At 49.7% G+C, this 15,000-nt stretch overlaps 1 protein-coding gene across 1 annotated transcript in view; it reads right to left on the bottom strand.

The window, feature by feature from the left end:
- The window catches only part of LOC113814039 (DNA-directed RNA polymerase II subunit RPB1-like), a 24,685-nt gene that overhangs the window by 4,631 nt on the left and 5,054 nt on the right, over positions 1–15,000 (bottom strand). The window contains 11 exon segments of the mRNA XM_070130282.1: positions 1,563–1,725; positions 3,009–3,272; positions 4,307–4,618; positions 4,886–5,932; positions 6,489–6,698; positions 7,212–7,457; positions 8,646–8,868; positions 9,777–10,290; positions 10,518–10,872; positions 11,488–11,757; positions 12,246–12,414. Coding sequence (XP_069986383.1) covers positions 1,563–1,725; positions 3,009–3,272; positions 4,307–4,618; positions 4,886–5,932; positions 6,489–6,698; positions 7,212–7,457; positions 8,646–8,868; positions 9,777–10,290; positions 10,518–10,872; positions 11,488–11,757; positions 12,246–12,323 — 3,682 coding nt within the window. The 5' untranslated portion in view covers positions 12,324–12,414.

The raw sequence follows: 15,000 nt of genomic DNA, 5'->3' as shown, positions 1-15,000 counted from the left end.
ACCTCACCACCTCCTCCCCCAAACCTTCCGCACCCCCTTCCATCACCCCTCCCCCCACCCCCACCCCTCCCCCACCCCCCTCCCCCCATCCACCCCTCCCAACCCCCACCCCCTCCCTCCCCCAACCCCCACCCTCCACCTCAACCCCCAGCCCACCTGTCATCTTTCTTCCGGTCCACACTCGATGCGCAGAAGCCAGAGCGAGATCCTCCTCCTCCCCCATCCCATCTCCACCCCCTCCCACCCTCTCCCCAAACCTCCCCCACCCCAATCCCCTTCAACCCTCCTCAACCCCTCAACCCACCCTCCTCCCCAACCACGCTCCCTCTCCACCCCCTCCTCCTCACCCTCCTTCAACCCCCTTCCCACCCCTCCCCCTCTCACCCCCACACTTCCACCCCTCTTCCTCAACCCACCTGTCATCTTCTTCCGATCCCCAACCTCGATGCGCAAGAGTTGAAGCCAAAGAGAGCGAAATCCTCTCCCCTCCCACTCCCCCTCCACCCCCCAAACCCTCCACCCTCCTCCCCAACCCCAGCTTCCGACCCCACAACCTCCCCCCATCCATCTCCTCCCTCCATACAACCCCATTCCACCCCCTCCCCCACCCTCCCTTCCACTCCTCTCCCCCACCCCCTCACCCCATCCACCCACCCTTCACCCCACACTAACACTCCCACCACCCCCAACCCTTCCACCCCTCTCCCCCTCCTCCCACCCCAACCCTCCCCCTCCACCCCCCAACCCACCCCCTAACCCAACCCACCTGTCATCCTCGCTTCCGGTCCAACTCGTGATGCAAGCCATGAAGCTGCTACGCGGGTTACATCCCTCCCTCCCTACTCCCACTCCCCTCCCCCCTTCCACTACCTCCTCTCCTCTCCACCCCCCATCCCCCTCCACCCCACCCTGCTCAACCCCTCCCAACTCCTCCCCCTCCTCCCATCCCCCTCCCCCCACCCCCAAACCTCCCTGGGAAACCTCCCACAATTCCCCTCCCACCATCCACCCCAACCCCCTCTCCCACCCCTCTCCGGCTCCACCCCTCTCCAACTCCCAACCCACCCTGTCATCTTCTTCCAGGTCCAACCTCGATGCGCAGAAGCCAGGGGCCGAGATCCTCCCTCTCCCACTCCCTCCACCCCAAACCTCCACCCTCTCCAACCCCACCCTTCTCCTCTCCACCAGCTCCCACCTAACACCCTCCTCCACCCCCTCCTCCCTCCTCAACCCACCTGTCATCTTCTTCCGGGATCTCAAACTCGATGCGCAGAAGCCAGGGCGAAATCCTCCCCTCCTCCCCCACCCCCCCTTCCCCTCCCACACCTCCCCCTTACATCCACCCCAACCCAATCCCCCAACTGGACCCACCCCGGCTTTAACTTCCGCCAACTCACCCTCCCCTTCCCCAACCCACCTGTCATGCTTCTTCCGGTCTCAACTCGGATGCGCAGAAGCCAGGAGTGTGCGAAATCTCTCCCCATTCCTCCCCCTAACTCCCTCCCAACCTCCCCCAACCCCCAACCCCCTCCTCCCCCCACCCCCTCCTCTCCTCAACCCACCTGTCATCTTCTTCCGATCCAACTCGATGCGCAGAAGCCAGGGCGAGATCCTCGAGACGTCAAAATCGGGCATCTCGTAGTAAACGTTGACGAATTCCTGGTCCTCGACGATGACGGTGTTCTGCGGGTCCGGGTCGTAGTAGATGGCCGTGTTCGAGGTGACCTGGGAGGGAGATGGATGGTTAGATGGATGGATAGATGGATAGGTGGATAGATGGATGGATGGATGGGTAGGTGGATGGATAGATGGATAGGTAGATGGATGGATGGATGGATGGATAGATGGATAGATGGATGGATGGATAGGTGGATGGATAGGTGGATGGATAGGTAGATATGTAGTTGGATGGATGGATGGATGGATGGATAGATGGATAGGTGGATGGATGGATAGATGGATGGATGGATGGATAGGTGGATAGGTAGATGGATGGATGGATAGGTGGATAGGTAGATGGATGGATGGATAGATGGATGGATGGATGGATGGAGTAGGTGGATAGGGAGATAGGTAGATGGATAGGTAAGTGGGTGGGGAGGTAAGGCTAAGTGGCAGGAGGGAGGGAGGGAGGGAGGGAGGGGAGGAGGGAGGTAGATAGACGGATGATGACTTGACATAGGGGTAGGTATGGTATAGGGAGGGAGAGAGGGAGGGAGGGAGGTAGGTAGGTAGGTAGATGGATAGATAGATGGATAGGTAGATAGGTAGGAAGGCAGGTAAAAAGATAGATGCATAGGTATATATATAGATGGATAGGTAGATATATAGATAGATAGGTGGATATATATATATAGATAGGTAGATAGATAGACAGATAGGTAGATATATATATATATATATATATATATATATATATATATATATATATATATATAGATAGATAGATAGATAGATAAATAGGTAGAGCGTATGGTATATAATTGCCGTGTCTCGACACCTCGACTAAAACACAAACGCAAACTCATTTGCACAAAGACACATATACAAACACACACACACCCCTACAAACAAACACGCACAAACAAGCAAACAAACACAGTACATCCTCCCGCCTCCCCCACAAGCCCCTCATCTCCTTCTCACCACCCCCTCCCTCCGTCCCCCTACCCTACTCGCTTCCTCCCCCTCCGCCTCCCTTGGCAGACCCTTTCCTCAACCTCCTCTTCCTCTCTCTGTCCTCTCCTTCCTACTGCCCCTACACGTACCTCCTCTCCTGCCCCCCTACCTTCTCCCTCTCTTCTCCCTAACTCTCCCACCCTCCTCACCTCCTTCTACTCTCCTCACCCCTCTCCCTAACACTTCCACGACCCTCTCCTCAACCCCCTTCTCCCCCCCTCTCCCCCTTACCCTGTTACCTCCCTCTCCCTCCGCCCTCCCTCCCCCAGAGACCTCCCTTTCTACCCCCCCTCCCCAGAGGAACCCCCTTTCTGCCCCCGACCCCCCACCTTCTTCAGCGTGGTGTGCTCCATCCGACACAGCACGTTCTTGGCCTTCTCGGCGTCCCTGGCGGCGGCGCCCAAGAGGAACACGGTGAGCGAGGGCGCCTTGGGCTTCTTGCTGATGTTGATGATCTCCTTGAGACGCGGCACGCCCAGGGTCACGTTCTTGGAGGAGACGCCGGCGAAGTGGAAGGTGTTGAGGGTCATCTGGGTGGCCGGCTCGCCCAGGGATTGGGCTGCGAGGGCGCCCACCATCTCGCCCGGGGAAGCCTGTGGGGGGAGAGTGGGGTTGAGAATGAGATGAATGGGTGGATGGATGCAGGGAGATAGATAGATAGATAGATAGATAGATAGAGAGAGAGAGAGAGAGAGAGAGAGAGAGAGAGAGAGAGAGAGAGAGAGAGAGAGAGAGAGAGAGAGAGAGAGAGAGAGAGAAAAGAAAGAGTCAAGTTGATTTATTAGCTTTTGCAGTAACAAAAAAAAAAAAAAGCCTTTTCCTTCCACAGTCATCTATCTTCCTTTGTAATAACAATAACAACTGTTACGCTGACTTAATAACTCGAAACAACCTTGTTTTCTCCAAATAACAGACCTTAAACATTTAGGACCAATTACCACTTCTTTTCTCTAAGTTTTTACTGTAATGACATATTCAAAACGATATTCAATATTTACTAATGAATAAAGACTTGAACATACCTTCATGTCGGTGTCCTGATGAACGCTGCGAGTTTTGTGAGTGAGTTAGAAAAAAAATGAAACACGAAATGCACACAGTAAGTATATTTAGGGATTGCAGAATATATTGTCACGCGAGAGGAGACGAGAGAAAGGGAGGTGAGAGAGAGAGAGAGAGGGAGAGAGAGAGAGGGAGAGAGAGAGAGAGAGAGAGAGAGAGAGAGAGAGAGAGAGAGAGAGAGAGAGAGAGAGAGAGAGAGAGAGAGAGAGAGAGAGAGAGAGAGAGAGAGGGGGGGGGGGGGGGAGGGAGATGGAAAGGAGAGGGAAGAGAGACAGACGGGCAGAGAGAGAGAGAGAGAGAGAGAGAGAGAGAGAGAGAGAGAGAGAGAGAGAGAGAGAGAGAGAGAGAGAGAGAGAGAGAGAGAGAAAGAGAGAAGAAAGAGAGAAAGAGACAAGGCTATAAAACAGACAGACAGCCAAACAGACAAAGACAGCCAGAGCCCAAAAGGGAACCCAAAAGAGGCACACCCCCAAAGAGCAGAGACACCCCCACCTCTCTCCCCACTGCCCCGCCTTCACCCCTCCCCCCTACCCCGCCCATGAAGCCAGCCCGCGGCCTCACTCACGAGCGCCTGGTTGAACCGCGTCTCGATCTCGCCGACGAGCCAGTTAAACGCCTCGACCGTCAGCCTGTACTCCTCCGCCACCTTCTTCGTGCACAAGGTCGACCTCACGAGACACTGGAACAGCAGCGTGGCGTTCTCGTTCGCCTGTCGACTGATGCGGTCGTTCCCGCTGACGACGATGCACCTGTCGAGCATCCTCCTGACGCCGTCGACGACCCGCACCGGCGAGAGGTCCGTCTGAGTGCGCTTGTTGATGTGGAAGATCTTCTGCACGTTCCAGATCATGCGGTCCAGGTTGCACGGGAGGACCACCTGGGGAGAGGGGGAGGAGGGGGAGGGGGGAGGGGGGGAGAAAGAAGGGGGGGGGGTAATTATCGACCAGTATTGGAATGTTTCGTTTTTGGTTATGATGAGATACCGATGGGAATGAACGAGTTGGGTGAGAGTGGAAATTACCGAGACTAGTTTATGGGTATAACTGGATAGAAACTATGAATTCAACCCCCGCATATTTTTTAATTCAACCCCCGCATTTTTTTTTTTTTTTTTTTTTTTTTTTTTGACGGCAGCTCCTCCTACCTTGGAGTCGCCCTTCGGGAACACCTGCCGAAGGATCTGGCGGTCCTCCTGCAGCCGCTGCCACTCGGTCTCGAGGCTGGTGATGGCGTCGGGCGCGCCGAGGACGTCCCTGACCACCTCCTCCGTGAACAGCTTCCGGAGGTACCTCTCGTTGGAGATGTCGAAGCGGTAGCGGTCCTCGAAGCGCCGCGTCGACAGCTTGATGGTGGGCAGGTTCTGGAACTCGACGAACTCGCCGGCGAGGCCGTCCTCGCCGTAGCGGAGCTGGATGACCTGGCTGACGCTGTTCCTGACGGTGCCGTCGTAGTTGACCATCACGCTCTCCATGGCCTTGATCAGGCGCCGCTGGATGTAGCCCGTCTCGGCGGTCTTGACGGCCGTGTCGATGAGGCCCTCGCGGCCGCCCATGGCGTGGAAGTAGAACTCGGAAGGCGTGAGGCCGGCCAGGTACGAGTTCTCGACGAAGCCCCTGGACTCGGGCCCGTAGTCGTCCTTGATGAAGTGCGGCAGCGTCCGCTTGCGGAAGCCGAAGGGGATGCGCTTGCCCTCGACGTTCTGCTGGCCCACGCACGCGATCACCTGCGAGATGTTGATGTTGGAGCCCTTGGAGCCCGCCACCACCATGGCCTTCAGGTTGTTGTACTCCGTGAGGGACTTCTTGGCCGAGCCGCCCGTCTTGTCTCGGGCGTCGTTGAGGATGCGGTTCACCTGGTTCTCGAACGTCTGGCGGAGCGTGTTGCCGGGCGTGGGCTCGAGCTCGTCGTTGTGCGCCTTGTGGATCACCTCGATCACGTCCTCCTTGGCCTTCTTGATGGTGTTCTGGATCACGCGGTACGTGTTCGGGTCCGAGATGGTGTCGCCGATGCCGATGCTGTGGCCCTCCAGCAGCAGCCAGTTGTTCACCACCGTCTGGATGTTGCCGTAGAAGCGGCCGGCGATCTCGTGGCCCAGCTCCATCCACGCCAGGTGCATCATGGACCCCGACGACGCGCCCAGGGTCTTCTTGCACAGGATGCCCATGATCAGCTCGCCGTGCTCCACCAGGACCTGCGGGGGGAGGGGGCGGTAGGTGGTGGAGGGAGAAGGGGAGAAGGAGGTGGGGGAGGCGGAGGTGGTGGAGGGGGAAGGGGAGGAGGAGGGAGGGAGGGGAGAAGGTGGAAGGTGTGGGGAGGGGGAAGGGGGAAGGGGAGGAGGGAGATGAGGAGGAGGTGGTGGAGGGAGATGAGGAGGAGGAGGGGGAGGTGGTGGAGAGGGAAGCGGAGGAGGAGGAGGAAGGACAGGTGGTGGAGGGGGAAGGGGAGAGGGAAGGGGGAGGTAGGCGTGCAGGTGGAGATGGAGATGAAGGTAGAAGTGGTAGAGGTGGAGGTATTGGTGGCGATGGAAGAGGAAGAGAACGACGAAGAGGACCAGGAGGCGAAGACGGAGATGAAAAGACGATGATAAAAATACCGCAGAAGATACCATATCACAAAGCAACACAACCAACGAATAAACCAATATATAACAAACAACCAAACCAAGAATTAAAATAAAAATCAAAATCCTGTATAAAAAAAGAAAAACAAAGAAAGAAACAAAGAAAGAAAGAAAAATACCCACAAACCTTAGTGTCTCCCGGTGAAATCCACTTATACGGCCCGTCATCCTCGTCGTCCGGATGCGTGGCGTGGGTCTTGACTACGTTAATATTACCGGGAATGATGAGGGAGAAGAGCTGCTTCCCGGTCCAGAGGGGCTTGGGCTTGAGGATGGCCGGGTGGGGCATCCTTCCGTCCCAGATTGGAAGGAACATGAGCAAGTCCATCATCTCAGACTGGTTTCGATTACAGAAAACGGAGATTTGCGTGTGAGAGAGAATGTGAGGTTTTGTGTATTTTTGAAGGGGTGACTTGAGTAATTCTATCTACTTTTTTTTTATTTCTTATTTTTTATTATTATTATTATTATTTAGAGAATATTAGACAGTGTTACCCAAACTTTTTTTTCTTAGCCTGGGCTAGCGGCCCCAAATATGTGAACGTAGTAATATATCCAACCATTTTCATGGTAGGAATACTACTGTATAATCAACTTACGCTATTCAATACTTTTAGAAGTTTATACTAGCAACACACTGAATTTCAATAAACAAAAATCATTAACTTTTACTGACATATCAATCCATCCCCCTACAAACCCTCCCACTCCCTCCCTCTCCCCCTCTCCATCTCCCACTCCTTTTCCCTCTCCCCCTCCCTCCCCTCCCCAACCCTCCCTCAAAACCCCCCACTCCCCCCCTCCCCACCCCCCTCCCTCCCCCCCAAAAAAAAAACACCCACCCTCTCACCTTCTCCAAGAAGACGTCCCTCTTGGTCATCTTCCGCACGGCCGTGAGGGTGTCCTGCACGATCCCCATCACCGGGCGGTTCGACTGCGGCGTGACGACCATCCGAGGCGTCAGGTGCAGGTTCTCGATCTCGGCTCGCGTTTCCATGCTCTGGGGGACGTGGAGGTTCATCTCGTCGCCGTCGAAATCGGCGTTGTAAGGGGACGTCACCGAGAGGTTCATGCGGAAGGTCGACCAGGGGAGGACCTGCGTGGGGGTCGGTCGGGTAGTGGTTGTTTGAGGTTGGGGATGGGGATGAGGGTGCTGATAATGATGATGATGATGATGATAAAGATGATAATAATGATGATAAAGATAATGGTGATGATAAAGATAATGATGATAATAATAATAATAATGATAAAGATGATAATAATGATGATAAAGATAATGATGATAATAATAATAGTAATAATAATAATGATAATAATAATAATGATAATAATGATGATGATGATAACAATAATGATGATAATAATAATGATGATAATGATAATAATGATGATAGTAATAATAATCATTTTTATCATAATTGTAGTAATAACAATGATAATAATGATGATGAGAATACTATCTGTGATGATGATGATACTGATAGTAATAATAATGATAATGATATCTATGGCAAAGATAATGATAAGCGAGATCCAGAGGGCAAAATAATTTTACTTATGAATCGAAAACAGTCACTATGGCTGCCCCATCAACCACAGAAAACCAAACCATAAAATCGATAAATAATAAAATCTATATAAAAACAATCTATAGAAAATGAAAACCAAACCATAAAATCGATAAAGAATAAGATCTATATAAAAACAATATAGAAAATGAAATCTAGAATAAACAGGATCCCCCTCCCCCCTCTTACCTTAACCCTGTGCCCCCTCTCCCTCTCTCCCTTCCCTTTAACTCTCTCCCCTTTCCTATTAATTGTCCCTCCTCGACCCTCTCTTCTCTTCATTTCCTTCCCCATCCCCCCCCTCTCCCTCTCTCCTTCTCGTACCTCATACCCTTCTCAACCCCCTCCCTCTTACCTCAATCTCCCCTCTTCCCTATTTTTCCTCCCTCCTCCTTCACTTACCTCAATCCCGCTCCCTGGATTTTCCTCTCCCCCTCCACATACCTCAATCCCCCTCCCCATTCCCCCCATCCCTTCCCTTTCCCCCTCCTCTTACCACACAACCCACCTCCCCATTCCCCCTCATCCCTTCCCTCCCCTCTCCCCCTCCTCCCTACCTCAACCCCCCCTCCCTCATTCCTTCCCTTTCCCTCCCTCTCTCCCCCTCCTCCTACCTCAACCCCCATCCCTCCCCTTTCCCCAACCCCCCTCCCCTCTCCCCATCCCTCCCTCTTACCCCTCCCCCTCTCCCCCTCCCCACACCCCATCCTCACCTTCACCCTATGCCCCATCATGGACATCTTATGCAGCGTCGGCTGGCGATTGAAGATGATCAGGTCCCCGTCCGTGATGTGGCGCTCGACCCGGTACCCGCACTGCAGATGGAGGTCAGAGGGCTTCGGGTGGTAGCGGAGGTCAATCCGAGCGCCGTTGTCCCTCACGATGTACTTGGCGCCGGGGTACTGGTTGTTGCCGCGTTTGACGAGCTCCATCATCCTTGGGGTGAGGTGAGGGGGGTGGGGGTGGGGTGAGAGGGGGTGGGTGAGAGGGAGGGTGGGAGGTGAAGGAGGGAGGTAGGGAGGGTGGGAGGGGGTAAGGTAGGGTGAGAGGGGGTAGGGAAGGGGAGAGGAAAGGAGGGTGGGGAGTGGGTAGGGAGATAGATAGATAGATAGATAGAAGAGAGAGAGAGAGAGAGAGAGAGAGAGAGAGAGAGAGAGGTTAGAGAGAAGGGGAAGAGGGCAGTGGGAGTGAGATAGAAAGCAAGGAGAGGGAAAGAGGTGAAGAGAGATGAAGGAGGAGGAGTGAAGGAAGGTGAGAGGAAAAGAGAGAACAAAAAATAGTAAACAAACAGAAAAGGAAACAGTTCAACGTTCAAGAAAAGAGAAAAATATGAGTAAACAGAAAAAAAAACAGTTTGATGTTATTCAACCGAAATGCACTCAAAGTTTCGTGAAACCGACTTTTCTTAATCTGCAGTTTTATTTCTGAATCATACACATATATAACTGATAACAGTGGATTTCAAAAGATGATTTATCAGTACGATTGAACTTTCTATCTCCCCCTCCCTCCTTTACAACTTCCTCTCCCTCTCTCTTTCTCCCTTCCTCCCTCTTTCCCCCTCCATTTCCCCATCCCCTTCCCTCCTTCTTGCCCACTTCCTCTCCCTCTTAACCATTTGCTCTCCCTCTCTGCCTCCCTTTCCCTCTTTCCCTCTCTCCCTCCCTTTCCCCTCTTTCCTCCCCCTCCCTCTTTTCACATTTCCTCTCCTCCTCCCTCTTTTTCCCTTCCCTCCCCCTCCCCTCTTTCCCCCTTCCCTCCCCCTCCCTCCCCCTCCCTCTTTCACATTTCCTCTCCCTCCCCCTTCCCTCTCCCTCCCCCTCCCTCTCCCCCGCGGTCCTCACTTGGTCATGTTGAAGGGCGTGACGATCTCCGGGTACGTGAGGTTCTGCGCGATGGACCTCGGCACGCCCACCTGGTCGATCCTGAGGTTGGGGTCGGCGGTGATGACGGTCCGGGCGGAGAAGTCGACCCTCTTGCCCATCAGGTTGCCGCGGATCCTGCCCTCCTTGCCCTTGAGGCGCGACTTGAGGGCCTTGAGCGGCCGCCCGGACTTCTGCAGCGCCCTGGGCATGCCGGGCATGTCGTTGTCCGTCATGGTGGCCACGTGGAACTGCAGCATCTTGAGGTTCTCGACGATGACGTGCGCGGCCGCCCCGCTCTGCTCGTTGCGCAGGAGCTCGTTGTTGGCCTTGATGATGTCGGAGAGCTTGTGCGTGAGGTCGTCCTGGTTGCGCGCCGAGCCGTACATCACGACGGCGGGGCGCACGGGCAGCGGGGGCACGGGCAGCACCGTCAGGATCATCCAGTCGGGGCGCGCGTAGCGGGGGTCCATGCCCAGCAGGTAGCAGTCCTCGTCTGCGGGAGGCGAGGACGGGGGGTGAAGGGCGGCCGCAGGGATCTGGGGGCTCAAGATGGCTGTGAGATTTCTGGAATATGGCGGATTTATTTCCATCGTCGCTCGCCGGGAGCCATCCACCCACACGCATCCACTCATCCCGACTCGCTCACCCCGATCCACTCCTCCACACCCTCCCACCCGCACCCTACCACTCCTCCCCCTCCCCCCCCCCTCCCCCACCGACCTGAGATGTGCTTGAAGATCTCGTAGACCCTCTCGGCCGACAGGACCTGCTTCTTCTCCTGCGTGTCCTCGTTGACGTGCTTCCACTCGGCGATCAGGTCGAGTCCCACCCTCTTCACGTTGGGCTGGTACCGCCCGCAGCCCCCGTGGCCGCCCGTGTTGGCCTTCCGGAGCTGGGCGGTGTGCTGGGCGGGGTGGTGGGGGTGCTGGCCGGGCTCCTCGGGCTCCTTGGCGATGTCCACCTCGTCGCCTCCCTCGCAGATCATCTTGCCCTTGCACAGGTTGTAGACGTGCAGGAGGCGCTTCCGGGGCTGGCCCTTGGACTTGGTCACGATCTCGCGGACTTTCGGGTGTTGCTGCCGGGGGGGGGAAGGAGGGGGGGAGGGAGGGAGAGGGGGGGAGGGAGAGGGAGAGAGAGAGGCAGGGGAGAGGGGGAGGGAGAAGAGAAAAGGGAGGGGAGGGAGAGGGGGAAGGAGAGGGGGAGAAGTTGAGAGGGAGAGGGAGAGGGGGAGGGAGAAGGGGAGAGAGAGGGAGAGGGGAGGGAGAGGGGGAGGAGGGGAGGGAGAGGAGGGAGGGAGAGGGAGGGAGAAGGAGTAGGAGAGAGGGGAGGAAAGGAAACGAGGTCAAAGTTCAAGTTTAATAGAATTTTTGTTGGATATTAAGGAGAGAGAGATAAAGATAAAGAAAGATAGATAGATAAATATATAGATCACAATCTATGAACGAGAATGAATATCTTACTACAATACAAAAGACTACATATTCTACATACAATAAATGACAGACGCCACAAGAACCCGCCACATCACACCCTAAGTCATCACCATCATCACCATCATTTAAAAAAAAAACTCCCCAAAAAAAACACTAAAATTAATTAAAATATTAAAATAAAAAAAATTAAATCAAAATTAAATAAATAAATAAAAAAAAAAACATCACCATCATTAAAAAAAAACAAAAACCCTCACCGTATTATAAAGCAACTTGCTACAGTAGAAGCACACGCAGCGCAGAATCTTCATGGTCTTGGTGAGGAACCCGACGTGGTAGACGGGTTTGGCCAGATCCATGTGGCCGAAATGACCCGGGCAGTCGGCCATGTTGCCAGCGCATGTGGTGCAGCGGGTGTTCCTGTCCAAGCAGCCCTGTCGGGGGTCCATGAGGCCGCCCAGTTTCGGCCGCCCGTTCTCGTACACCTCGGAGAACATGATGCCGCCCTCGGTGACTGACATGCGACGCTGCGGGGGGGAAGGGGGGGGAGGGAAGAATGATGATATGAGAGTAAAGAGAGAGGAGAGAGAGGGAGGAGAGAGGAGGGAGGGAGGGAGGGAGGGAGGGAGGGAGGGAGGGAGGGAGGGAGGGAGGGAGGGAGGGAGGGGGAGAGGGAAGGAGGGATGGAGGGAGGAAGAGAGAGAGAGAGATAGATAGAGAGAGAGAGAGAGAATGCGACGGTGGGGGGTAAGAGTATAAGGATATAAGAGAAAGAGAGGGAGAGAGAGAGAGAGAGAGAGAGAGAGAGAGAGAGAGAGAGAGAGAGAGAGAGAGAGAGAGAGAGAGAGAGAGAGAGAGAGAGAGAGAGAGAGAGAGAGATAAAAAAGAGACAGAAAAAGAGACAGACATACATTTAGAGAGAGAATTTCTCCCCTACCTAGTAAAATAATAACAATAATATTAACAATAATAATGATAATAATAACAATAATAAAGATAACATTAAAACACTCACGATTTCGTCCGGACTAAGAATACCAAACTGGACTCTCCTGACTGGCCGTAGCGGCGCCTTACTCTCCAAGCCCGCCATCTTGTCGAGGGCGGCCTGGGTCAAAACTTTTTCTCGTCTACTTGTTTTTCTCCTTTTTCCTTCTCACACAAAAAAGTTCAATTTGTGGTCTCTGTAAAAAAGAGAGAAAATAAATGACATGGAAATTATTATGTTTTTTTTTTCTTTTATACAGTCATCACAGGAATTGAAATAATTTATTTTAGAATTGCAATTTTGAATTTAGTTTATACTTGTTATCTCTAAAACCACAAGTTTTTATGGTGTTATCAGGATCTTCATTTTTTTTTCTCTTTTCATTTGTTACACTTTTTCAGCGATCTTTCAAACCTCCTTTCTTTCTCCTTTATTATTATAATTTTTAAATTCAGCGATGAAAATAATGTACACCTTGCATAGCGTAAAAACGTCAATTAACCTACAAATCTTTTATTGAATTGTTTCGCCTTATTCATATATTTTCTCTATATTCATATCATAATAAACTATAAAAACGCCACTTCCCCATTTTTCATCATTTTATGTCCATTTAGTACACAAGTTTGATATAAAAATTACACGTTATCTCTTTCATATTTGTCGTCATTTTCGCGGGAAAAAATATTTTGTACTGTTTAGGATGTCTTAAAAGAAAAGTTTTTTTCACTACATTTTTTATGCTCTTTTCTCTTTCATTTCCAATATATATATTTTTTGTATCTTCATTGTAGTTTTCGTACATATCTATGCTTTGTTTCATACATATATATATATATATATATATATATATATATATATATATATATGTATATATATATATATATATATATATATATATATATATATATATATATATATATATATATATATATCGTATACATTTTTAATCATCTTCATTAATTTTAATTGCTTTCAGTTCTATTTTCATCACACATCTGACATTAGTCTACAAAGCATATATACATTTTTTATTTTACTGTTGTTAATGAAAAGAAAACTTTTTTTTTTATCAACACTTAAGGTGCTGTCACACTAATACTTTTTCCGTCGATTTTTTTTGACAATTTTATTTAACATCTATGCAAACATTCACGAATATAACTCTTGATTTGAGTATGTTTGGCTGAAAAAGTTGACGGAAAGGTTTTCAAACGGAAACGATCATTGTCGTCTGACTGGAAAATCGACAATTCGCTCAAAAATAGACAAAAATTCAGAAAATTGTCAAAAAATTGACGGAAAAAGTGCTAGTGTGAGAACACCTTTATTCTTACATACAATTTATCTTTAAGGAATCCCCTGAATGTATAAGTGCTCGAATCGGGTCCGACGAAGCTTGGAAGGTTTGAGAAACACTTGCTCGACCTAAACAATAGATGATCGAGGACTTTTAAAGACATTTAATCGCGTTAAATTAAGGTTCATGATATAATAACCAGCGCTTGAAATAGATAAATGAATATATAAAAAAATATAAGTGAATAAATAAAGCTAAAGAACTAGGTTTAAATACCCTATGCGGCAACATCGTTTTCAAGACAGGTATATAAACTAAATGTTATAGAAAACGGGAAATTACAAATAAAGGTGCACCAATATAGACCATAAAGACCGCCATAGAATTATATAAGCGACTTTTTCACTGCCATTGAGAAGGGAAAAGAAAATATTAATACTATTAAATCACAAAGCTATCAGGGATTCAGTTATTTAAATTACGGGATGGGAAGGAAAGGCAGCCATAAGAGGAGGAGGTTAATTGGCTTAAAAATGGACTGACAGGAATTTCTGCGGCTCATAGATGGCGCCACAAGAAGGGATAGGTGGAGAAAAGACGTTATAAGATTATTGATAAAGCCTGACGACACACACACACACACACACACACACACACACACACACACACACACACACACACACACACACACACACACACACAGACACCAGTGTATTTCTTTTCCTTTTTTTAACTGTCCATACGTTTTATGCGTAAACGAAAGTATTTCTACACCAAGTTGTCATTTTTTTCGGATTCAAGAACTAATATAAATAGAGACAAATGATAATAAAGAGACAAGGAACTGAAAAAAATCAAAGAAATAGAAAAAAAAATGAAATACAGAAAAACAATAAACTTATAAACAAAACAAGCAATACGACGAAAAAGATATAACATTACATTGACGATATGTAACCCTGATGTAAGGACCCATAAGGCGACCTGTGATTGGCTGGCGGGAAGTCACGTGACGAACGCATACTTGGGAATGGCGCCAAAAGAGACAGAAACGTTTGGTAATAAATGTATATATTTTTACTCGGTTTAGCGTTGTCCAAATCGTTGTTGGATGAATGAAATTACAGTGGACGTAAAGCGTATACATATGTTAATAAGGATAATCATGTAATTGATGATAATGATGAAGAGAATAACATAGATGATGACAATAAGGAAGTGATGATGATAGTAATAACAATAATAAGATTGATAATAATCATGATAATAATGACATTACAACTTCTACTGCTACTACTAAAAATAAAAATGACAACACTAATAATTATGATATAAATAGTAATGATGATAATGGTAATGATGATGCTAATAATAATAATAATAATGAAAGTAATACTGAAAATAAATGATAATGATAATAATGATAATGATAATGATATTGGTAATGAATTATATTGATGGAAATAATGATAATGATAACAA

The sequence above is a fragment of the Penaeus vannamei genome, chromosome 15 (assembly GCF_042767895.1).
Source record: "Penaeus vannamei isolate JL-2024 chromosome 15, ASM4276789v1, whole genome shotgun sequence".
Taxonomy (NCBI): domain Eukaryota; kingdom Metazoa; phylum Arthropoda; class Malacostraca; order Decapoda; family Penaeidae; genus Penaeus; species Penaeus vannamei.
Note: the sequence above shows the minus strand (reverse complement) of the source record. Positions and strands in the feature narration are given on the sequence as shown.